The sequence below is a fragment of the Chlorocebus sabaeus genome, chromosome 21, assembly GCF_047675955.1.
Source record: "Chlorocebus sabaeus isolate Y175 chromosome 21, mChlSab1.0.hap1, whole genome shotgun sequence".
NCBI lineage: Eukaryota > Metazoa > Chordata > Mammalia > Primates > Cercopithecidae > Chlorocebus > Chlorocebus sabaeus.
The window spans coordinates 47,818,755-47,843,337 of NC_132924.1; the positions used below are offsets into that span (position 1 = coordinate 47,818,755).

General features: G+C 37.0%; 1 protein-coding gene across 4 annotated transcripts in view; it reads left to right on the top strand.

Moving 5' to 3' along the window:
- ETV1 (ETS variant transcription factor 1) overlaps positions 1 to 24,583 on the top strand; it is a 99,344-nt gene that overhangs the window by 53,698 nt on the left and 21,063 nt on the right. For all 4 annotated transcript variants that reach the window (XM_073009092.1, XM_073009091.1, XM_073009090.1 and 1 more), the window contains 3 exons: positions 407 to 595; positions 4,635 to 4,882; positions 24,238 to 24,304. In XM_073009092.1, the coding sequence (XP_072865193.1) occupies positions 407 to 595; positions 4,635 to 4,882; positions 24,238 to 24,304 (504 nt within the window). The remainder of the gene's footprint in view (positions 1 to 406; positions 596 to 4,634; positions 4,883 to 24,237; positions 24,305 to 24,583) is intronic.

Genomic DNA, 24,583 nt, shown 5'->3' on the forward strand with positions numbered 1-24,583 from the left:
ATCTTACGTAATATAAAAGAAAAATATAGTGTTAGAACTATTTAATGATTCAAGAAAGATCTATCAAACTTTCTTAAATAGATATATCAAGAGTAAATGGAAAAAATACCACTACTTTTCTGGACAGTAATTTTCTTTATACTAAGTTGTTTGTATATGCATTAAAAATACACATTTAATATTTGTTCTGTTACAAGGTTTTGCATTAATTATCCTATTTTCTGTTTAAGGGTGTTGTGATTTTTGAAGTTTATCTGTTCTGGATTTAAAAAACAACAGCAACAACAAAGTTTTCATTTCCATTTGACTTAAGTCTAAAATATCTTTTCTTCCTTGGGATTAGAAACTTTTTTAAAAAATAGCTCCAAAGAAAGAAATGTTCTCTTTTCTTTTGTCCCCTGGGTAGTGCCTATGATCAGAAGCCACAAGTGGGAATGAGGCCCTCCAATCCCCCCACACCATCCAGCACGCCAGTGTCCCCACTGCATCATGCATCTCCAAACTCAACTCATACACCGAAACCTGACCGGGCCTTCCCAGCTCACCTCCCTCCATCGCAGTCCATACCAGATAGCAGCTACCCCATGGACCACAGGTAACCTGCAGATACCACTTTTCTAGAAACTGTTTTTTGCATTCTTGGAAAAAATTTCTATTAACAGTTCTGAAGACCTAGAGTAGATTTAAGGTGAGCCTATTAATTTTGCACATCTGTGCAAAATATTTTTAGAAAGATCTCACTCTATCTATACTTATAATTTGTGGAGAAAGTCATTTATAAACATTCCTTTTATAAACATTTAAATTGGTTGCTAAAATGGAAAATTAATCTATCTACTGACATTTGAGCATTTCCCTTTCGCTTTGCTTGAATTAAATTGCTTCACTTAAACTTTAAATCAGATCATCCCACTTTTATGAGCATATGTGTGTACTTCTTCTGTAAAGTTAGGAGACTAATTTTAGTAGGTAGCTTATGGAATTAGGTTTTTTACCTTATATTGAATGGTTCAGCTGTACATAGTTTTGCAGAATAGAACTTATTTTATTAAAACTGTTTACCATCCTTTCCAAGTGATGAATATTTAATATCAGTAGACACATGACTCTGGACACTGAGAATATACAATTAAAGAGATAGAGACTCAATTAGTATTACTTAGAAAGGAGCAAGACAGGAAACATAGCATAGATCTAAGGAGAATACTGTGTTAGGTAATTTGTGACTCCTTGAGATTAAGAAATTCGTATTTAAATAAAATATGAAATGAAACCTGTAGAGGTTCTGAGATGTACTACCTTAATATACAGCTTAAAATCCAGGTTGCTCATATACAGCAGCTCTCCTTCTTTATCACTTCTGCCTTGTGCTGCTATATGCAGTGGTGTGCTGGTAAATGTTTAGCAACATTTACCATTTACTGGTAAATGTTTAGCCTGCATGGGAGAAAAACAAAAAGGCCTCATCAGTAGCTTTTGCTGGGTCTGTGATGTACATATTGCTTTCATGGCCCATGATGAGCCATCACTGTGACAACACTGAATGCCTACTTGCAAAGATGCAATAGCACAGCATAATGTATTATTTCTAGCATACGGATACGGGAGACATAAGTAACCTCAGGTGTTTAACTGGTAATGAAATGTAGTAAAATAATTAGAAAGTGATGAGTTTTGCATTTTTATCTTTTGTTTTTAACATTTTTTTGACTGTGAAGTTGTATAATTTAACTCTTAATAGTGGCTGTGTTTAAGAACTGGCTCAAAAAATGCCTGCAAATTTAACAATAAGTCAGTGCAAACTGGCTCTGAGACACCATTGTAAAAATAACTCAGCCAAAGGAATCTTCTAGATCAGCAGAGGAAAGCAGAAGATGTGCCACTGGCAACTTTCTGAAAATAAGGGAGCACTCAAGTCTGCTTTTTATAGGTTTTTTTCATGGGACTCAATCTCAGATTCAGAAACTCATTTTGCTATAAAGGGCATAAGATGAAAGCATTCTTTACAATGTGATACAAAGCCTTATCTTTTCCACCCTTGTATCCATCACTAAATCCTCTTGTGGGGTAGTTATTAAATGCTTCTTATTATCTTTTTCTTCTCACCCCGTAGCCTTGAGACTTTGTCAGAGTGCCATGGTATGTGCATCTGTGTAAACAGTTTTGTAAATACAGATGAAAGAATTCTTATTGCAGGGTGGGCCATTAAACAGATGCACATTGTGCACAGCTAAAAGGGAACAAAAGTATGAACAAACAAAGTTTTATTTTCTCCACTACTGGTGACTTCTCGGAGTTCTCGATAACTGAATCTCACTCTTCTGATCAGTGCCAGAATTATAGATTGTATAATTCACTTTTTGTGCAAACTGGTTATTTCTTAGGGAAGGTGACTGCTGAATAAGCAGTGTGCCTGGTTTTAGGTGACCTAACTTGAAATGCTTTAGCCAAATCCATTTTAGTTTCTCTACTTGAAGTCAAATATTTGAGACTGAGAACAGCCGGCCCGGAACTCCAAGAGGGAAGCTCGGGGTCTTTTCCCACTGACCCCTGACTGAGTTTTGAGGACAGTACCAGCTGGCCAGTCCCGGGAAAATCTCTAAAGCCGTATGTTTCTGAGGAGGATTTCTTAGAGGGCTCTGGCCAACAAATGACAGTCCCTCAGTTATAAATGGCAAATTTGCTCTGGGAACAGATCCTTTCCCCAGAACACCCCCTCCAGCCAGGCACCCCACTTCACTCTGGGAACGCTTTACGGCCAACTGGCCTGCACCCTGCTTCCTTTCCTCAGCCTCACTCTGCTCCTCGGGCCAGCCCTTTGGCACTTTTTCCTGAACCCACTGTGCAGGAGCCCTGTCTCTCTTTCTCAGTGTTTCCACCACTTACACCCTGTTTTTCTTTATCCGGGAGTTCATCAGCATGTTCTCTGTATCTGTTAACTCCTTTCCAGAAGCTTCTTGAATCACTTTCTCCTTACCATTGGTCAGCAGCTCTTAAGAATTGCACCGAAACCTTGCAACTTCTGGGAAGCATGCGAGTTTGATATATACATGTTCCCCAGCAACTTCCAACTGGAATCAGGTCGACTCGTAAAAACAAATGGCTTGATTCCTTACAAAGCTTTCAGTTACAAGTATTATTAACTTCCTTTTAAGGCTTCACAAGTAAGCCAGTTTCTTATTTTAACTTTAAGTTACAATTTTCTGATTCACTCCTTGACAGTTCTTAATGATAATTTCTGTTTCTTTTTTTGGCTAATGAAATAAGCAAGAGAAGGGAAATGAATGCAGTGCCAGTCAGCCTAACTGCTGCAATATCCGAGTTTCTAAGTTTATTTTCTGCAGGTGTAGGTGGAATTTCAGTGCTTTCCATGACCGCCAGTGAGCCTAGAGTTAAATCACAGGATGGAGTGTTCTTAGAAATGCTAAAGCAATTGCTTTGCCATTCTTTAGCTTTTACCTTATTTTCATTTAACATTACCGAAATTAAATGCTAACTTTCCAAATTAAAGTCTCAGGAATGCTTTTAGTATGGGGGTTAATAGGCTTATATTTGCTCATAGAAATGTTTTACAGGTTATTTTTAAGCACTCCTGGGGCATTTTTAGAGCACTTTTAAATCTTTAATTAATCCACATCTTTGTGGTGGGTCAATGATATTATGGATGAGAAACACAGAACAGTACGATTATGTGATTAGCCAATCGTTATAAAGTATAACCAAGAACAAAGAGGCATAGGACTCATTTCTAGCCTTCTGCCGAGGCCTCAGAACTTCCTCATATCCTAACAGCGGGACTTGCCCCAAATCTATACAACACTATATGTTATTTTCACCTTTGGAGATCAGCTGTGTATTTACGCTTATTTTTATCACCCTGATAATGTATTTGAATCTATTGGAAGCCAATATGGTCTGCATTGCTGTTTGACAGTAAAGAGGTAGTCTTTTTAAAACCAGCTTGGGTTTGAGTCCTTATAATAAACAGTTTTGTTCATTGCTAAAAGACAATGTTAACTAGGACATTGTTGAGGAATTGAAACTCCTGCTGATTTAAGAAGAGTCATTCCTCTCTTGCTTCCTCAGCAATGGATAGTAATGGAAGGAAAACCAATAAGTAGATTTTTGTTTGGTTGGTTTTTTGCTTCTTGATCAGTTTGGTAACAGAATTAAAAGACAGAGGATGTAGTTTGAGATCAGACTCTATTCCTCCCTCCCCTTTTTTTTCTTGTATATAGTCATTTCAGACCCTTTTGTGTGGAAATTATCAGTGATCCAATTGATTTAGAACTGGTTGTTTTAGCCATTAATGGGTGTGTGTGTGTGTGTGTGTGTGTGTGTGTGTGTAAAATCCTCAAAGTTGTTCATTGCTCTCCAATCTTTACTCAAAGTACATCTTTAATTCATATACTGCAACAGTGCTGCAAGAGACTGATTAGAAGGGGAATATAAGTCATATGATTAAAAAACTAGAGCTACTAATCCAGGAAAGAAAAATGTAATGCTTGTTAAAGATTTACACTTCAGGTCAGCTAGTATCATATTCATTCACTAAGAAATGAAAAACTGTATCAGTATTTTAAAGAATGTTCCATGTTACCATTTCATCTGAAACGCACTCTCTTATTCCCTAGATTTCGCCGCCAGCTTTCTGAACCCTGTAACTCCTTTCCTCCTTTGCCGACAATGCCAAGGGAAGGACGTCCTATGTACCAACGCCAGATGTCTGAGCCAAACATCCCCTTCCCACCACAAGGCTTTAAGCAGGAGTACCACGACCCAGTGTATGAACACAACACCATGGTTGGCAGTGCGGCCAGCCAAAGCTTTCCCCCTCCTCTGATGATTAAACAGGAACCCAGAGATTTTGCATATGACTCAGGTAGGCCCCTACTCTACTCAAATTACATTCAAGGCACCTTTTCACCTCCCCTGTCACATTGGTTAGTGTTGGTATCAGACTGGATAGCTCCGGACCATTTTTTAATGAGATCTTTCAGATATTGTCCCTTCATTGAAACTTCATCTACATGTAAAGATTTAGACTATCAAGTCATTTTGACATGAGGTGATGGTTGAAATAGTGTCTGGAAACAAAACCAGTTCAAAGAAAAATACACTTTACAGAATCATGCACAGTCTCAGCTTGAGAGGGACATTGCAATGTTTTTTCTTAATTCTGCACTTTTTTTCTTCTTATTTTGCTACTACAGTGCTACTTAATAACATTGTTTACAGAAAGTAATATTCTTCTGAACTAGGTCACATATTGCTTATAACATTTTTAAAAAAATTACTGAGGTCCTGGTGTGGCATGTCACGCCTGTAATCCTAGCACTTTGGGAGGCTGAGACCGGCGGATCATGAGGTCAGGAGATCGAGATCATCCTGGCTAACACGGTGAAACGCCGTCTCTACTAAAAATACAAAAAAATAGCCAGGCGTGGTGGCAAGTGCCTATAGTCCCAGCTACTCTGGAGGCTGAGGCAGAAGAATCGCTTGAACCCGGGAGGCGGAGGAGGCAGGGAGCCAAGGCTGCGCCACTGCACTCCAGCCTGGGTGACATACTGAGACTCTATCTCAAAAAAAAAAAAAAAGATTATTGGTGGCAACGATTCTAAGTGTTCTTAAGTAAGAATTCTCACATATTAAGAGGGGAATAACACAGATTATTCATAGAGCTTAGCTTTGTCTCTGTGAGCTAGAAAGTAGTACAAAGCAGCACGTCAAGTAGGGGAGAGGGGTTTCCTGAAAGGAGGGAGGGTTTAAAATCTTTTCCAAGCCGTACACAGTGGCTCATGCCTATAATCCCAGCACTTTGGGAGGCCGAGGTGGGCGGATCACAAGGTCAGGAGATTGAGACCTTCCTCGCTAATATGGTGAAACCCCGGCTCTACTAAAAATACAAAAAAAAATTAGCCGGGCGAGGTGGCGGGCGCCTGTGGTCCCAGCTACTCAGGAGGCTGAGGCAGGAGAGTCGCTTGAACCCGGGATGCGGAGCTTGCAGTCAGCGGAGATCGTGCCACTGCACTCCAGCCTGGGTGACAGAGCGAGACTCCGTCTCAAAACAAAACAAAACAAAATTCCAAATAGTACCACCAACTTTGCCAACATTTGAACCTTGAGACTTTAGAAGAATTACTTAACTCTGCTGAGTTCTTCCTTCTATAATCTGCCAAATCAGGACATCTGTTTTTAACACATCTCAGGTAGTTTGAAAAATAATCTATGAAATACAAGCTAATGTTTATAAGGTTACCATGTACCTGTAAAATATTGTTAACATTATTGTATCTGTGGTCAATAGATAGTTGTGGATGTGGACATATTTGAGAACAGTATCATTTCGTTTTGTCTAGATATAAAGTTTGGGCATTCTTTAGGAAGCGACTGTTGCTTCCTCTGCTGAGTTTTTCTTTTTTTTTTTTCTTTTTTTCTTCTTTTTTGAGACGGAGTCTCGCTCTGTTGTCCAGGCTGCAGTGCAGTGGTGCTATCTCGGCTCACCGCAAGCTCCTCCTGCTGGGTTCACGCCATTCTCCTTCCTCAGCCTCCCGAATAGCTGGGACTACAGGCACGTGCCAAGGTGCCCAGCTAATTTTTTGTATTTTTTAGTAGAGACAGGGTTTCACCGTGTTAACCAGGATAGTCTCCATCTCCTAACCTCGTGATCCACCTACTTTGGCCTCCCAAAGTGCTGGGATTACAGGTGTGAGCCACGGCACCCAGCCCCCTCTGCTCAATTTTTGTATCATTAGTCTACCTGAGTAAAGAAAACTATCTCCAGGTCTTGAGTTACCAGTTTGCATATAAGATTACCTACTTGATAATGAACTGTCCTTAAGGCTCTTCAACAGAGAACCCCATGACTTAGAAGTCTCCTTCTAGTCATCCTTCTACACTGGCCAATAAGTTCAAAGGACGAGGGGAATTGGCCCCCTTGAGGCATGCCTCAACTTCTAGAAAGCATGCGGGCTCCCCGAGACCTATGAATTCTCTGCCCAAGTGGCCTTAAGTCTACTTCCAGGGCCTGAGTAAGTTCATCCCAGGCCCTGTTTTCTGAAAAGCAGAGCACATTGCTCCTATATATAGCCCTAGATTCAAGGGTGGCTAAAGGGCAGCTGTTTGTGAGGGCATGAGGATGAATCTTGATGTGTGAGACTCTTACAGTGTGGCCCAATATTGAGCTCAAGGATAGGAAGAGACACAAAATTTAGGGTGTGCCAGGATCTGAAGACTGGGTACTGGCTCTCTTCATACCATACTCTTCCCGGATCATTTTAGAGATTTCCTCAACTACTAAATTTGACATAGCTGCAAGGTTGTTGTTATGGCATATAGTTGCAAAGATGAGGAGACATCTTATTTATCACTTTGCTTGACTGACTTATAATTTAAGAAATTTTAGCAGATTATATAAGGGTCTTTATTTGAATTTTTGCCCCAGGGACTGTAATTTGGGGACTATCTTGAAATTCCCCTTGTGGTTTCAGTTTAGAATCTTTTGTATCTGTCCATTGGTGTCTGTAATGAAGAACCCTGCAATACAGGGGGCTTTATTGTAAATAGTATACATTTCTCTCTGTAAATTTCAAATACTGTTAATTAATATTATCCTTATTCCCCAAACCACATTTTAATTTGCTGTAGTTTTTTAAATTAATCATGATTTCAAGAAACTTTATGTGGAAATCATATAAATTATCTCAAATAATCATTCCAAAGAACATGTATAGCATAGCACTTAAAATGTTTCTTTTTGTGCTCTAGAAATTTTTTTTTTTTTTTGAGGTGAAGTCTCGCTCTGTCACCCAGACTGGAGTGCAGAGAGGTTCGTTCTCAGCTCACTGCAACCTCTGTCTCCCGGATCCAAGCGATTCTCCTGCCTCAGCCTTCCAAGTAACTGGGATTACAGGCACCCACCACCATGCCCCTCTGATTTTTGTATTTTTAGTAGAGACGGGATTTCACCACGTTGGCCAAGCTGGTCTCGAACTCCTGACCTCAGGTGATCCAGCCGCCTTGGCCTCACAAAGTGCTGGGATTACTGGTGTGAGCCACCATGCCCTGCCTAGAAATGTTTTTATATGTATGATACCAAAAAGAGCAACATTGAAACTCTTCTCTCTTTTTTTTTTTTTTTTTTTTTTTTTCTTTTTTTTGAGACAGAGTCTCGCTCTATTGCCAGGCTGGAGTGCAGTGGCGCAATCTTGGCTCACCACAACCTCAGCCTCCTGGGTTCAAGTGATTCTCCTGCCTCAGCCTCTGAAGTAGCTGGGATTACAGGCATGCTCCACCATGCCCAGCTAATTTTGTATTTTCAGTAGAGACGGGGTTTCTGCAGGTTGGTCAGGCTGGTCTCAATCTCTTGACTTTGTGATCCGCCTGCCTTGGCCTCCCAAAGTGCTGGGATTACAGGTGTGAGCCACCTCACCTGGCCTGAAACTCTTTTCTTGATTCTGTGATTGCTCCATGTATATCTTCTCCTCATATTTATATTGTATATACAGTTATATGTAGTGTGGTATTGAGAATGTATAACTTTTCTTAAGAAGATGTGAACCTAATGGAAAAGAGATTTTATGATTCTAATAAGGGCGAAATATAGAATCTTGTGCTGTAAGAATTACATTCGTACATAATACGGACTTCAGAGCCAGTCACTCTTTGACCCTCAAAAGCACAGACTGAGTCATACATAATCTTCAAAACATAGTCCAGCATCGGTTTTTGAAGGTATGTATGGCATCTCTTTTGTTAAGTATGCCATGTCTTGGAGATTACTTGTAAAATACTTACCTAAAAAGCTGTTAATTTTATATTGTATTCTCCCCTTTAAACTATATTTAAAATTACCAAAGTTGTATACCACCTTTGAGTTCTAATTTCAATATTGCCAGTAGGATACAGTTGTGTTTTACTTGAATAGGTAAATGGTAAAATTATATCTTTCTGATAGGATTTAAAATAAATATAGTAACCCCATAACCAGGGCCTATGAAAACTTAATCTGTGGGTATCAAAATGTATTTTGCTGGTCACGAAATTGCTGCAGTTAAGTTGACACATCTGTATATATCATGCATTGCAATCAACAAGTATGATCTGTAGATATTTTGTTTGCTTGTTGTTAGTTTTTTCATCCCTGCTGAAAGTACACTTAATAACCTTTGAGGAAATCTAATGTATTTATCACTGAATCACTGATTTCTTTTTTCACTTATTGGTGTTGAACAAATAGCACATTAGGAAACACATAGATTTATATATGGTTTAAAAACAATGTAGAAAGCATTTTCTTTTGTATTTGTATTTTGAGACGGAGTTTCATTCTGTCACCCAGGCTGAAATGCAGTGGTGTGATTTCGGCTTACTGCAACCTCCGCCTGCCAGGTTCAAGCAGTTCTCCTGCCTCAGCCTCCCAAGTAGCTGGGACTACAGGCATGTGCCACCATGCGCAGCTGATTTTTCTATGTTTTTAATTAGAGACGGGGGTTCACCATGTTGGCTAGGCTGGTCTCAAATGCCTGATCTCAAGTGATCCGCCAGCCTAAGCCTCCCAAAGTGCAGGGATTATAGGCATGAGCCACTGCGCCCTGTCGTAAAAAGCATTTTCTAAGTCAATTACGATCTCAGCATCTAAAATCCAAAGGCTATTCTTATGGAAGGCCTTTAGAACTCTTTATTGCTTAATTCTATACACCATAAATGTTGTGAAAATAAAAGAAGCCTCGTAAGGGAAAAGGTAGCATGATTGTGCTCTAATAAAGCCTGACATTAATTATGACATGGGAAATGGAAGGTCTATTAGTTATAATTATAATTACAGGAATGCAATTTCAACTGCCTAATATTTAAGATAAAAAATGCAAAATACTATGTTAGTAGAGTAGGAATTTTTATTCAGGAGAAAAGGAAAAAACTTTGATCAGAAGACAGTGAGGAAACAAGAAATAGATATTTAGGGCCAATTTGATGAACCAGTACAGTATGATCATGATTGTATCATACTAGGTTCTAAAAGATCCAATCCAGTCCATCTATTATTGTCCCTTTCCTTCTCTTCTCTAGCCTATTGTGCTGCATAAAGCAGTACACATTTTTTTGTTGTTGTTGTTGGTTGGTTGTTTTTTTCTAAATACAACATTTTTTTTTTTTTTTTTCATGCCTTTATGGCCAAATGCCCACATAAGAAGTGTTAAACACACATTGAGTGTTTCATCTGGAGTGCCTCATGGAGATTCCCGTACAAAGTATCCTATTTTCTTAGAGTCAAAACTGTTTTCTCATTTTCATGACCATATATGAGGTTTTGCAAATTCATAATGTCCAGTGAGTCAAATATTTTAGATGTTTATAGCAATATATTTTATTAGAGCTGAATGTGTTAGTTGGTTGGTTGATATTTTGCTTTTTTTGTTTCATTTTATTTTACTTGTTGATATCTTACAGCAGATTTTTTGTAGAGGGGTAGTGGGCACATGAAACTAAACTTTCACTTTAGAAAATATCAGCACACAATGGTCACATGTTTTGATGGGGGTAATTTCACTCTCAGGAATTTATTCTAAGAAATAGTGAAAGATGCATAGTGAATGTTAGAGAGAGACAGAGAGAAAGCGAAATATTAAAAATATATACTAGGTGAATGGTAAAGTAAGTTATGGGTACCTGTAAAAGAAATATTATGCAGCCATTAGAAGTGAGATTTTTGAAAAATATTTAATGAAATGAGACTACTGAGTTTTTAAAAGTATATAAAGCATAACATAAAGCATAACTCATGCAAATTAAGAGCCAGTGCAGAAACACCGTGGCTGTATATAGGTGGTGATATTATAGGTGATATTTTTTATCTGTGAAGTATTAATATTTTATATTTTAACAATGCTTATGTTCTGCTTTCCTAATCAACCAGAATAAGTATTTTTTTTCCAAAAAAATCAATCCATTTATAGTTGAAGAAGATAAGTGTCCAAACTCATCATGTCAGTCCTATAAGTGAAAACAAGTAAAGGATGTTATAGTCTCGTATGTTGTAAGCGTAAATGACTTTCTATTGGTTTGTGTCTTGGACTGCCTTAGAGGAGGGAGGGAAAATAATGTCCTACTTAGTGGGATTCATGTTCCCCTTGCACAGTGCTTGCAATCCTACCATTAGGATTTTATTCCTTTGCACATTGTAGTGTATTAAAAATCTTAACCCAGGAGTTGGTTGGAGGAATAATATATATTAATAAGGTGTTTTTAGCCCTTAAGACCGATTCTGTTATCCTAATTAGTTTAAACAATGCTTCTTGGCCTTGTGGTGGAGCAACTTAATCATGGTAGGGAATGAAGAGAGGAAAAGAAGAACTTTCAAAGGCAAGAGGAAGATAGCTAAAATAAGAAAATGAAGGACAATGCTGCGAACTTTGAGCTTAGAGAGAATAGAAAATAAAAGCAGAGGGTAGGGGTGAGAACTCAACATCATATATTTGCCAAAGAAAATGTTTTTGCATTTTTAAATTGTGTTTCTTAAGGCCACTCCTGCCCCTACTGATGAGGCCTTTTTTCAATTTGGAGGCACGTAACTCTTTGGTGGCAAATGTTGTTCGCCCTATTTTAAATTGGGAAGTTGATACAAATAAATGTTTCATAGAATTCTAAATCCTTTTATCATGAAAGCTCTTGAAGTTCACCTACTTCAAACTTCTTCTCCACACCCAAATTTTACAGATAAATATCCAAGGTTCATCCAACTGAAGTAACTTACCGTCAGTTACACACATATATTGTGAAGCAGCCAAAACTAAAATTAGGATTTTCTATTTGTTAGTTTAGTACAGAGTTCATGATTTGTCTTTCTACGTACTTGTTCAGATTAAAGGGAAATACTGAGTGTTTTTGTATGGTTTTAGAAGGCTCTTCATAATCCAGGGCAGTAAGAGCATCTGCTTGAAGATGTGAGGTGTGCTTTCACTAATTTGGGAGGAGCACATTTCACATTAAATAGTGTTCGCATTTTACTCTAAATGTTAGGTGTTCACTGCAGTGAGGTAGAAAAATATAGCAATTCATTGATATAAATGAGGAAGATGCATTCTGCTTTCTTTTAAAAAATATACCACGAGCATTCTTAAGAACAGAGATTATCAAAGAAGTGATCTTTTGTGATCTTTTGAGATTATCAAAGAAGTGCTCTTTTGAAAAAGGCTGAAAAATAATGAGAAGAAAAAGTGGCTAATTAACGACCCCTCCAAGCTCTAAGTCCTTGATTGCATGAACTTAGAGCTTGAGTCTTCTCATTGGACCTCACTCTTTCTTTCTTAATGCCCTTGATGGCTCAGTGGCTTACACTTCACCTTGAGCTGTGCTTTTCAGACCATTGTCAGCTGAATCCATTTTTCACGAGTAAGCTTAGGAGGGACTACTGGATCTCAAACAGATGTAAAGAAAGCTGGTTTTGAGGAATAGGGTGCTTTTCCCATTCTTCACTTTATTTTATTTTTTATTTTTTTATGTTTTTTGAGGCAGAGTTTCACTCTTATCACCCAGGCTGGAGAGCAATGGCGTGATCTGAGCTCACTGCAACCTCCGCCTCTCGGATTCAAACGATTCTCCTGCCTCAGCCTCCCGAGTAGCTGGAATCACAGGGGTGCACCACCACGATGCCCGGCTAATTTTGTATTTTTAGGAGAGATGGGGTTTCTACATGTTAGTCATGCTGGCCTCAAACTTCCAACTTTAGGTGATCCGCTCGCCTCAGCCTCCCAAAATGCTGGGATAACAGGCGTGAGCAATCGCACCCGGCCCATTCTTCATTTAAAATCCATCCATTATTCACCCCAACAACCCCTCCCAAGCTCCTCATATGCTTCTTTATTACCCTATTAGGGCTTTGACAAAAGCCAGCAGAAAAGTCTGTAAATTTAGAGAACAGTTATCTGTCCTCAGCACATCGAAAAATTATGTGTAGGCAGAAAAATGATGAAATAAATACTGAAAAAATATTTACCTCATGTTAAATATGTTAAAACTGGAATATGTTTAACATTCATCTGTCAGAGCTGACAAATCTATCTGCTATTCACATAGGCCCAAGCTGGCACTTTAATCAAGAAATTTAAATACTCTTGGGTTTCTGAAATGGCAAGAGAGGAATGTTTTTATATTGTAAATGTTATTCTATGTTTTGCTGTGTTGGTGGATACTCATCCTAATCAAATAGTAGGAAAAGTAGTGAAGTAATTCCTAATGCTGCCTGTAGTAGTAAGCATTGCTTGGACTTCCTCTTGCAGAGTTTATAATATGGTTTGAAAGTGAAAGTTGTAGGATTAAATCATTGGGTAATGCAGCAAGAACAACACGGTTATTTTCTGCATCTATATGAAAATATAAATGAGTAGTGTTTTATAGGTTTGGAGATGAGGTGTCAGAGCCTCAATCAACTGACTAAACTTGCACAAAACCTAAGAAAAAAATAACAAAATTCAGAGGGCTAAAATATCCCAGTTATTTATTTCTAAACGATTACTATTGCATTTATTACTACTACTCGTCTAGCAATATCTCAGAAATTGTGTCATCAGGATATTTTACCTTAAAAAACAATTTATTACTGTTTACTTACAAGAGGAGATATGTATTCTAGGGAAACGAACCTCATATTTTCCAATACATTTTTCTTTCATCCTTTCTGAACAATTGGAGCACATATAAACAACCAAAAATATTATCCAGGAAACAGAAAGCATACAGTGATTACAAAAAGGAAGGCTGTTGAAAGATACTAATTAAAGTCAGATGGAACACAGGGAGTAGAAATAAAGGTAACTGATACTTAGTTTGAATAACCAAGGTTTGCCATAAACTAGCAGGCTTCATTATTTCCAAAATGAAAAGCCCATGATCAATAATTTATCCCTCTTGAACATTCTATGTGTGTGTGTCTTGTTTTGTTTTGGCTGATGTTTTTTAAAGAGGTGGGATCTCACTGTCTTGCCCAGGTAAGTTGCTAACCCTTGGCCTCAAGCAATTCTCCCTCCTTAGCCTCACCGTGGTTGGGATTACAGGCACATACCACCACTGTTTGAACATTCCAGTGTCACTTACTATTCAGTGTTTTCACACTGAAGAAATTATTTTGTCATAGTTATTTTTTTAAAATTGTATTATTGCTGGGATTCTAATTAGGCAGCTAAGGAGGAAAGGCAGTAGGATAGTATTTTTCCATTCATATTCCCTTTGAAAGTGTGGAAGAGTCACCAAGTTATTATGAATGTGTGCCTTCCTCTCTTCTCAGCAACCACCTAACAGTCTCAAGGCCCACCTCCCTCTTATATAGTTATAGGAGAAGGCCTAGAATTATAAAAACCACAATATCTAGAATTCTGAACACCTAAACAAATTAGTTTAATATAGATAATGCATATACTTCTCAAATCAATCTATTACGAGTTTTATATCCTAATAATTATAAAATTGTAATTCATGTATTACATTGATCAGACTTTAAATACATTGAATAATATAAGTTAGGCAACATATTACAATTATTTTAAATATGAAATATTACATTTGAAAATATTCATCTTGTTTGTCATTTTTATTTACATATTTTTGAACCACCTTAAGGAGTAATTCCTTAGAAAATATTGAATATTTTTAAAGCCCTGGAAAAAAAGTTAACAAAAAATTAATAATTCTGTATACGTTCACTCTTTAGTGGTTTTCCTCTGTCCCATATTTTTTCTGAATGGTGGGTTCATCTCCCACCTGCCTATGTTAAGTATTTTAGTTTTGAGCTCTAACATATGGCCATAAATTTATTTATTCTGTATGACTTTATTTATCAGATATTAGAAATTGGAGGTTAAATATTTGTCATAATGCCATAGTAAATAATCCTTCCCAGGTTTAAAACCAAAGACTGGGCAATTTTTATGTTTATCCTCTTCCTTTTCTATAGGCATGGTAAGGATCTGTTGATCAGTGGTTTAGAGATATACACAGGGACTGTTTACTGCAACTTTTTTCTCACATGGCTTCAGGTCACTGAAAGAAAAAAGTGATTTTTTTCCCCTTTGGAGTCAAGGACCAAATTACAAATGACTGATAAAACCCATTCCATATTTAACACTATTCAGGATAGGACTGACTCTTCATAAAGTATTTCCATTTCCATAATTACTCATATATTGCTTCCTCCCACTAAAAACTCCGGATATTTTTAAATATTGCCATCTTCAGTAATTTCCAGTGCAGCAATGATTATGATTCCATGAACTTTGGCCTTTTGTACTTGATATGTAACACTTCCAAAGGCCAAACCGTGGCCTTATTCCATTACAAAACATCATTTGCTTATGGCTACATTTTCTCCTGAAACATGGCCACTCATTTTTTTCCCTCCTAACTCGGAAACTATTGCTTAAAGAAATGCAAGTGTAGGATCACTTGGGAACTTTAAAGAATGAGCTATTGAACTTTCAGAAAATGTTAACGTCCTAGCTCTTTCTCAATATCCAAAGATAATTTTCTTTTACTCAGCCAGTGATTTGTGGACTAGTAGATCACTTAATCTCTGATTTTTAGGTGCTTTAATTGTGAAAAGTGACAGTGATGTCTTCCTAATTGATTTTGTTATTATAATAGAGGTCATAGATTGGCCTCACAATTTGACTTTGCCTTTTATTCCTTAGCATGTCTCTTATAAGTTTTCCTCATTCCTTTTGGAGTTAAAATAGCAAATCTCCAAAACCAGTACTCTGGCCCACTATATCAGTTTTTATAAGAAATCCTTAAATATGCTCTAAATCCACAGTTACAGTAAGTGGCATTGGCTCTAGTGATTTGATTTGAGAATTGAGAGTACAGTCTGGATTTACTCTTTATGCATTAACACAGGCCAAATGGACAGGGACTGCATTTTAAGTCAGTAATGGAAGGCTGAAGGCTGTCTTAAACCAATCATACCAGTTTTACCCATGACTGATTGATCCCTAGGGGCAGAGCCCTGTAAGCATTTCTCTTACATGAATGGACGCTATAGAGCCTGGAGTTTCATTCATAAAATGGAGACTGAAAGGACACACACACACACACACATACACACTCACCCTCTCCTTCTCTCTCTCTCTCTCTCTCTCTCTCTGGAATGTCCATTTATACAGAGCTGAAGGGTGTAGTGTTCCATCAGCTGCTGCTTTTGCCAGTTGACTGGAAGTAATGATTAATGCTCATTGGTCCTGCTTGCAAGTAACCTGACACTATTTATGGCCTTGCAGTGTTCCTAATGTATAGTGAATGAGAAGACAACATTCTCAAATCAGAAACATAAACAGGAACTGGTGGGTCTGAATTCCATTCAAATATGTCATTTCAGCCTCACAGTGTTTGTCTAACTTGGATTTTACAGGCAGGAAAGGGGGAAGGGATGGATAATCTGCTTGTGAGTTGTACTAGCTTGGAAAAAGGCAATTAGAAGGGGGTGGAGTGTGCTTTTATAGTGTGGGACTTTTCGTTTCTTTTTTAATAAAACAACCAGGATATTTAGGCCCAGAACTGCTTATTTCAAGTGAGTAAAGTGAACATACAACTGTTTTTCTAAGTGGAACTGAGATTTGAAATTAAATGAGTTTAAAGATACATGTTTGGATGTCTCTCTCTCTGTGTGTGTGTGTGTGTTTTTGTGTGTGTGTGTGTGTCTTTGTGTGTTTTTGTCTGTTTTATGAATGTGAACAAAAGAAGAACATATAACATTTTTTAAAGTGTTTACATAACTAAGTGTATGATTTTAGCTTTCGAATATAGTTGTAGAATTTTTACACTTACGTGATTTCTATATTTAAGTGAGTTAGCTAATAGCTTTGAGGAAAAGAGACATTTTATTTCATAAAACATTTTCAACTAGGATATGAACAACTTGAAAAAATTTTCAAGGAGTTTTTATCAGATTAAATAGATAGTTATTCTTTTGTGTGTTTGTGTGTGTGTGTGTGTGTGTGTGTGTGGTTTCTGTTTAGTTGTTTCTAACAGTCTGGAAAATTTTACAGGAGAGTAATTCAAAGATAAATCTGAAAAGTATCAAAAACACAAAACCAAAAGAAAAACAAGCATGTGTTATTGTGATTCATTTAACTATTCTCTTTAAAAGTGTTTTTGAACTCTCCATTCTGGTAATTTTTTTTTTTTTTTTTTTTTAGTGTGTGGGTCTGTACAGTTCACTGTACAGTTCATCTGTTTTTCTTAGTATTAAAAACTAAAACCACTCACGTAGTATGACACTGGAAATATTAAACTAAACCCTGGGCCTGACATCCATTTACGAATTGTGTCATATTGAGCATGTTTTGTAACCCCTTATGCCTCCAGTTTCCTCATTTATAAAAGGGCAAATAACTCTCATCTCAGTATTTTTGTAAGGGTTAAATATGGTTATGTTCATAAAGTTACTGATACAGTTTCTAGCATGTAATGGGGTGTAGGCAATAATAAAGGATTTCCGTTGACGTGATTTTATTTTGACTAGATACTTCTTCAAAGACTGCTAGTCCTTTATTAAGATGCCATTATTATTTCTAACAATTAAAAGTACAATATTTGGGGCTAGAGGATAAGATAAAATAAGAGAGACGATACTCTTAAAGCAATCATATTGTGCTAGTCCGGCAAGATACTGTAGTGTTACACTGCTTCTGACATACGGAAACAGTCTTGCTGAACTTCTTACTAGTATTATTCATATTCAAAGCAAATAGAAAACGTTTTCTGAATATTTTGGTGATCCAAGGAGAGATGAAAACAAGAGGGCAAAGCCGTTCATGGTATGTTTTTTTCCAAATCATGTAGATTCCAGCAAGAGAGAAATTTGGCATTGAAATCCCACATTAAAACCACTATCTCTTCAGAATTTTGTGTGGCCCATTTTGGCAGCTAATGGCATACTGTATCATATTTTCTTTTAAACCTCTGTTAATTGTCAGTGTTTGGTAGTATGAAATAAATACTCTAAGTGGGTCAGGCGCGGTGGCTCATGCCTGTAATCCCAGCATTTTGGGAGGCCGAGGTGGGTGGATCACTTGAGGTCAGGAGTTCAAAACCAGCCCGACTAAGATAGTGAAACTCTGTCTCTACTAAAAATACAAAATTAGCCGGGCATGGTGGTGCATGCTTGTAATCCCAGACACTAGGGAGGCTGAGGCAGGAGAATCACTTGAACCTGGGAGGCAGAGGTTGCAGTGAGCTGAGATCGCACCATTACACTCTAGCCTGGGCAACAAGAGTGAAACTCTGTCTCAAAATCAATCAATCAATCAATCAATCAATACTCAAAGTTACAATTGTGCCTATGTTTTCTATCACTTCAACTTTATTTTAAAATTTCAGCTTAATAAGATTATCACAGGCTTGTAAAACTTGTAATAGGGTAAGCCTAGTAGATCATATAATCTAATGTTGTTTGGATCTGGTCATTATTTGTGTGGGGTACTGTCCAAAAGAAAACCCTAGGTGCTTACAAAAGAAGATTTTAATTGTATAGATAAAATTCTATACTGTTATTTTTTGCCATGTAGCCTTAAATTTTCAAAAGCACTTAAATTCAGATAACTGCGATAACTACATTATTTACTTATTTTACTTTTACTGTTTATTTACTTTACTTTTACTTTTTTTTTTTTTTTTTGACAAGGTCTGGCTCTGTTGCTTGGAGTGCATAGTATGATCTGGGCTCACTGCAACCTCTGCCTCCTATGCTCAAACTATCCTCCCATCTTAGCCTCCTGAGTAGCTGGGACTGCAGGTGCGTGCCACCACACGCAGCTAACTTTTTAAATATTTTTGGTAGACATAGGGTTTCACCATATTGCCCAGGCTGGTCTTGAACTCCTGGGCTCAATCAGTGCTCCCACCTTGGCCTCCTAAAGTGCCAGGATTACAGGTGTGAGCTACTGTGCCCAGCCTACTCTTTTTTTGAGATAGAGTCTCACACTGTCACCCAGGCTAGAGTGCAGTGGTGCGATCTCGGCTCACTGAAACCTCCACCTCCTGGGTTCAAGCGATTCTCCTGCCTCAGCCTCCCGAATAGCTGGGATTACTGGCACGTGCCACCATGCCCGGCTAAATTTTGTATTTTTAGTAGAGACGGGGTTTCGCCATGTTGGCCATGCTGGTCTCCAACCCCTGACCTCAGGCGATCTGCCCACCTCGGCCTCCCAAAGTGCTAGGAATACAGACCTGAGCCACCGCGTCCGGCCCCTACTTTTCTCTCTTTTTTTAAGATTTTGCAAATGCTATTACAAGCGTATTAAAACCATAACATAGGTCTCCCTCTATACTCAGTCAATCAATAGTAGATTCAGTACATCTGATCTATGGTGAAGTAAATATCTCTGCAGATTTTACATTATTTATATTCACAGTTTACTTAAAACCCTAAAGAGAAAGATCCCATCTAAGTGTGAGTGAGGTAATACTAAATTCATCACTCTCTTGTCAGGATTTCTCCAGCTTTACTGCCTTCTTCACATGAGGTTCAGTAACTAAGATGTTACATTCATGTGAAGTTCAGTAACTAAGATGTTATATTCACATCCAGTTCAGTATCTAAGATGTTGCATTCACATCAGGTTTAGTAACTAAGATGTTATGTTCACATTGAGCTTCCCAATAAACAGCAACTAGGTCTCATAAAACGACTTTTTTGCTATCATTCCCACATGAATTCAGATATATATATATGTCCTTATTTTGGGAGATAATTACTTTTAGATTTGTTCTACAATATAGTGGTTATATGGTAAAAGTGGTATAAAAATGTATTTCCATTATCATTCATTCTAGGAAACTTTATGAAATAAGTTTTCTCAATTGACTACACTCAGTTTGAGATGTGTCAATTGGGAAAACAGGCTAAAAGTATGGCATATATGTGATGCCTTTGCATTTAAACACATCTGCATAAAACAGGTTATTTATGCACTCTTGAAAACTTTTGGATTTTAAACATAAACTGTGAGCTTACCAGGAAATGAGAAGAAGTAAGCAAACAAAAAATCTAGTAAAGTACTAAGTTTAAAAGAGATAAAATATTGGCAAGATCTGTCACTATGGTCATCTTTCTTGAATGAGATTGGTGACATTAATTATTAATACAACTCAGTATTTTTTAGATAATAGACAAACGTTTTTGAAAAACTAGTTGAAACTCCTAGGTATGCATTGATACACACATTTTTTAATGAGTATATGATAATTTCAGATATGTGTTTACATATATATTTTGGCTCTGGATATTTAATGTGCCAAGTTTTAGAAATCATCAGTATACAACAGACAAGTTTATATGGACTTGATTTTGTCATATCACCTCCACAAGGAGTTAGTCAAGTGTATAATCAATCCAACTTTACACTGTTTACTTGTAGGAAAGCAAAACCACATTAAAATACAACATCAAACATATTTATATTTTACTGAGATTTCTCATTTACTCTAAGAGATTCGGATGCTTAATTAAGGTATACACTCCTTATTGCTAGAGGAATTTAACCAAAAGCATCAAATGAAAGAGACTTGTTTTTCTCCCTTACTTAGAGGTTATAATATGTTATAATTCCAGATTTACACACTATTTGATAACAGAGCAATTTCAGCCAGTTCTGTACAGATATCTCAGACAACTGGGGCAAATCTTTTCTCTTTGCCCTGGCCTGATGTAGCTCCTTGAAATTTTAAACAAACTCTGCCCTAAAGGAGAACCTCCATTCTGCCCTAGAGGCAGTAAATATGCAAATCAGAGAGTGCCTAGAAATTTTAAATGTGCAAATTCAAAACTGCACTTTGTGGTCAAACCTTTGGTAAAGCTTCCCAAATCAATATTATGTTTCCCAGCATAGCCTGAAAATGCAAATCAAGAGACAGAGAAGAAGGAACTTTTTTTTTTTTTTTTTTTTTTTAGTTTCTTGTCTGGGTATTTTAATTTGAAGAGAACTTTACTAGTGTTGCTAAACGTGAAGACTAATCAAATTAGATAGTTTGGAGTGTTAGTTTATTATTCTTCTTAACTTCTGCTACATTGATTAGCACTTTAAAATGACAACAGCACTTTGTTGCTTTGAATTTTTGCAGCATATTAGATCAGCTTTCATCACCATGAACTCATCTGTAACAAATTGTAGGCAGTTTAATTTCTGTAAACTGATTTGGCCAGTACTAATATGTCATAGAGCTCTTTGATCCACAAGTTTTGAAACAAATAAAATTCTTTGTCCTAAATTAAATTTACATAATTTAATTTTTAGATTTAATTTAAAACTTTTAAAGCCAGAGTACTTTAGGAGCTAACATGAGGGGGTAATACTGTAAAAAGAAGCTCAAAAGAGGTACCTCTGGCTGGGTGCAGTGGCTCACGCCTATAATCCCAGCATTTTGGGAGACCGAAGCAGGTAGATCACCTGAGGTCAGGAGTTCGAGACCAGCTTGGTCAACATGGTGAAATGCTGTCTGTACTAAAAATACAAAAATTAGCCAGGTATGGTGGTGGATGCCTGTAGTCCCAGCTACTCGGGAGGCTGAGGCAGGAGAATGACGTGAGCCAGGAGACAGAGCTTGCAGTGAGCCGAGATTGCACCACCGCACTCTAGCCTGGGCGACAGAGCGAGACTCTGTCTCAAAAAACAAAAAAAAGAGGTACCCCCAAATAGTTAAAGCATCTACTGGAGAGTCTGGCTTAAACCTTGTATGTTTATAATGAGTGTTATTGTATTTTAAATATCATAGATTAATAGATTTGTGGAAAATATCCAGAATAAGTACACTAATAATCGACAAAACACTTATATAATTTAAGAACAACAAAGTAAGATAACAAATGTAACTTATTGAGATATATAATTATTTCTAGTTTTAAGTACTGTGGTTAAAGTACTAAGTTTAAATAACTTGTGAGGATCACTTAAAAATAGAGTCTGTTATTAATAATAAGTCCCGTATGGTGAATTCTTACAGTGTGCAGATACTGTGCAAAATGTTGCACATAACTTACTCCATATGGTCCTCCCAACAACTCTTTTAAGGATGTTATTATTATTATTATTCCCATTTTACAGATGAGGAAGTTGGGAGTTAGAGATGTTAACAACAAAATGTCATACTCCCGTGCAATATCACAACTGAGATTCAAAATCAGTTCTATCAGATGACTAGGTGCATGTTTATAACCATTGTGCTGTACTTGTACTAATGATCCTTAAACTATAATCTGTGGATGCATAATAGGACAGTGTGAATATGCAGTCATCTTAATATTTTTGCATGGGTTAAACTGCAGCTTGTTATGGTTGTTGAACTTTGTACATTTTATTCGTGAAGAAACAGAAGTGAATGCATATGAAATGCCTCCTTTCTCTGCCACAAAACATTTGCCTTTGAAGTCGCCGCTTAGTTAGTTTGGATCATAGTCAAGCATTTAACAAAAGTTAAAATGTAATGCCAAACTTCATTGGTTGGATTTTTTATTAGATAAGGTAGAAATGAAAGCAGCAGGCAATTTAATTAGCAGTAATTTTTCAGGGCGAGTCATTACTTTGATGAACTTCAGAGCAATGTTTATGGCTCCTAATTAACCATGTTAGTCATTTGATTGAATAATCACTTTGGAAATGTTTCTACAATTTGATTAGAGTCTGACCCACTCTGATAGTCATAAATTAACTGATATCACTTAAGGATAACATGACTTTACTTACTTTATGGGGATAATCTCCTCTTAGCCATATTTTTTCGGGCTTCTCTGGACTGTATAAAGGACACCAATTTTAAGTATAGACCAGATTTAAACAATGCTAGCCAAGCGTGTCCATTTTAAGAGGTAGATGTTAACTTTATTTACACTAGAATATAAATGGTCATAGGAATTGGCAAAAACACAGTCATATTCCATATATTTCCAAATTGCCATCCATTGCTTTTTTGAGAATTTAGTTCACAAGTTGGGCCTTTGGAGGTGTAATGGAGATTCCAGCATTAGCCTCATCATATAAGTTATTAATTTATTATGAATTATAAGTCAGTATATCTTCAATATCATCAATTTGAATTTATTGAGAATATTATGAAGTAAATATAGCAACAAACAAATCAGTCATTTGAATAAGGAAGGTATGAGTGAAATTATCCATCAGATCTCAAGTTTGATGTCAAATATCTAGTTTTCCAGGATTATGCTAATTTTGTAATATGTTAAAACACCTTTATAAGGTGTTCTTTGACATTAAATAGTGAATTTCTCAGAAATGTTTGCATTTCCTTTCTCCTTCCTTTTCTCCCACTCTGGGAAGGAAAGACTGCATTTAGTCACACTTACATGTAATAGAGTTTAGCCTATCTGTTTTTCTCTAGCTGCCTCCAGAGTCAGCCAGCTGTTTTTATAGCCGCAATCCAGGTGTGCAGCAGTCAATAAAAGTATTTTGTGGCAGGGTGTCAACATTAGTTCAACAAAATGCTTGCCTCAAAGCAGCTGCTGAGCTGATGGCAGAGTTATTAACACTGTCCCTTCCAGCCCCAGCTGCTTTAAGGGACCTTATGTCTGGGAATAAATCAAAATAGCATTAAAAATTAATTTGAAGTACCATTGGTTAAGAAGCTGGGCTAAAATGGATTGCTAACTATTTGGTAACCTGAAAGATTAACTATACTGCAACCCTATTATAAATGCAGATATCAGGAAACAGTGTTAACTCTGTTTTTTATATGGTCAGAATTATATGCATCGTAATACTTCATATAAAGAAGGCATAGTATAGTAGCATAATAAAACTTTTGATAATACATTTTACAGTATTTTCAACTTGCAACCTTCTAAATATTTCAAATGTTGCTATATTCATAGAATGCTATGGGATCATACAAATTTATTTGCTGAATGTCCTGGTGCATATTTAAAACTTGTGACCCTGTTTCAAGGACACCATCACATTCATGTGGGTTGCTGTTTGAGCTGTTCTTTAGCAACGTTTATTTGGGTAAAACTTTGAATTCACCTTCCTGTTCCAGAGAATCAGCATTCACCAGGATATATACTCTTCATTCTTTCATTTCATGTGTGGGCCCTGCCTGAAATGTTGATTATATGTTGACATGTTCGCCACATGGGAACCTGTGTCCGTTTCTGTAACTTTTCTGTCTGCACCCTGTCCATTGATAACCACAGCGTTTCAGCTCCAGACTCTTTTTGACCAATGTTGTTTCCTCTTTCAGAAGTGCCTAGCTGCCACTCCATTTATATGAGGCAAGAAGGCTTCCTGGCTCATCCCAGCAGAACAGAAGTTAAGTTATCCACCATTAAAATTCCGTGTAAATACCATTCAGAATAATCAGACATCCCAAATATGACATCATTTAATTAATCATTATATTATTTGGGAAAAATTATTTATGTTCCCTAAGCAATTGTTTTAAGACTATTTCCAAAGTAAAAAGAAGATGTTTCAAAGTAGTGCTATCTTGTATTGGGTTGTTAACATGAGTCATATGCATAGAAACAACTGAAAAGTGGATTTCTGTGTTCTTTTTTTGCCAACAATCACATCCTTTTAAAATAGAA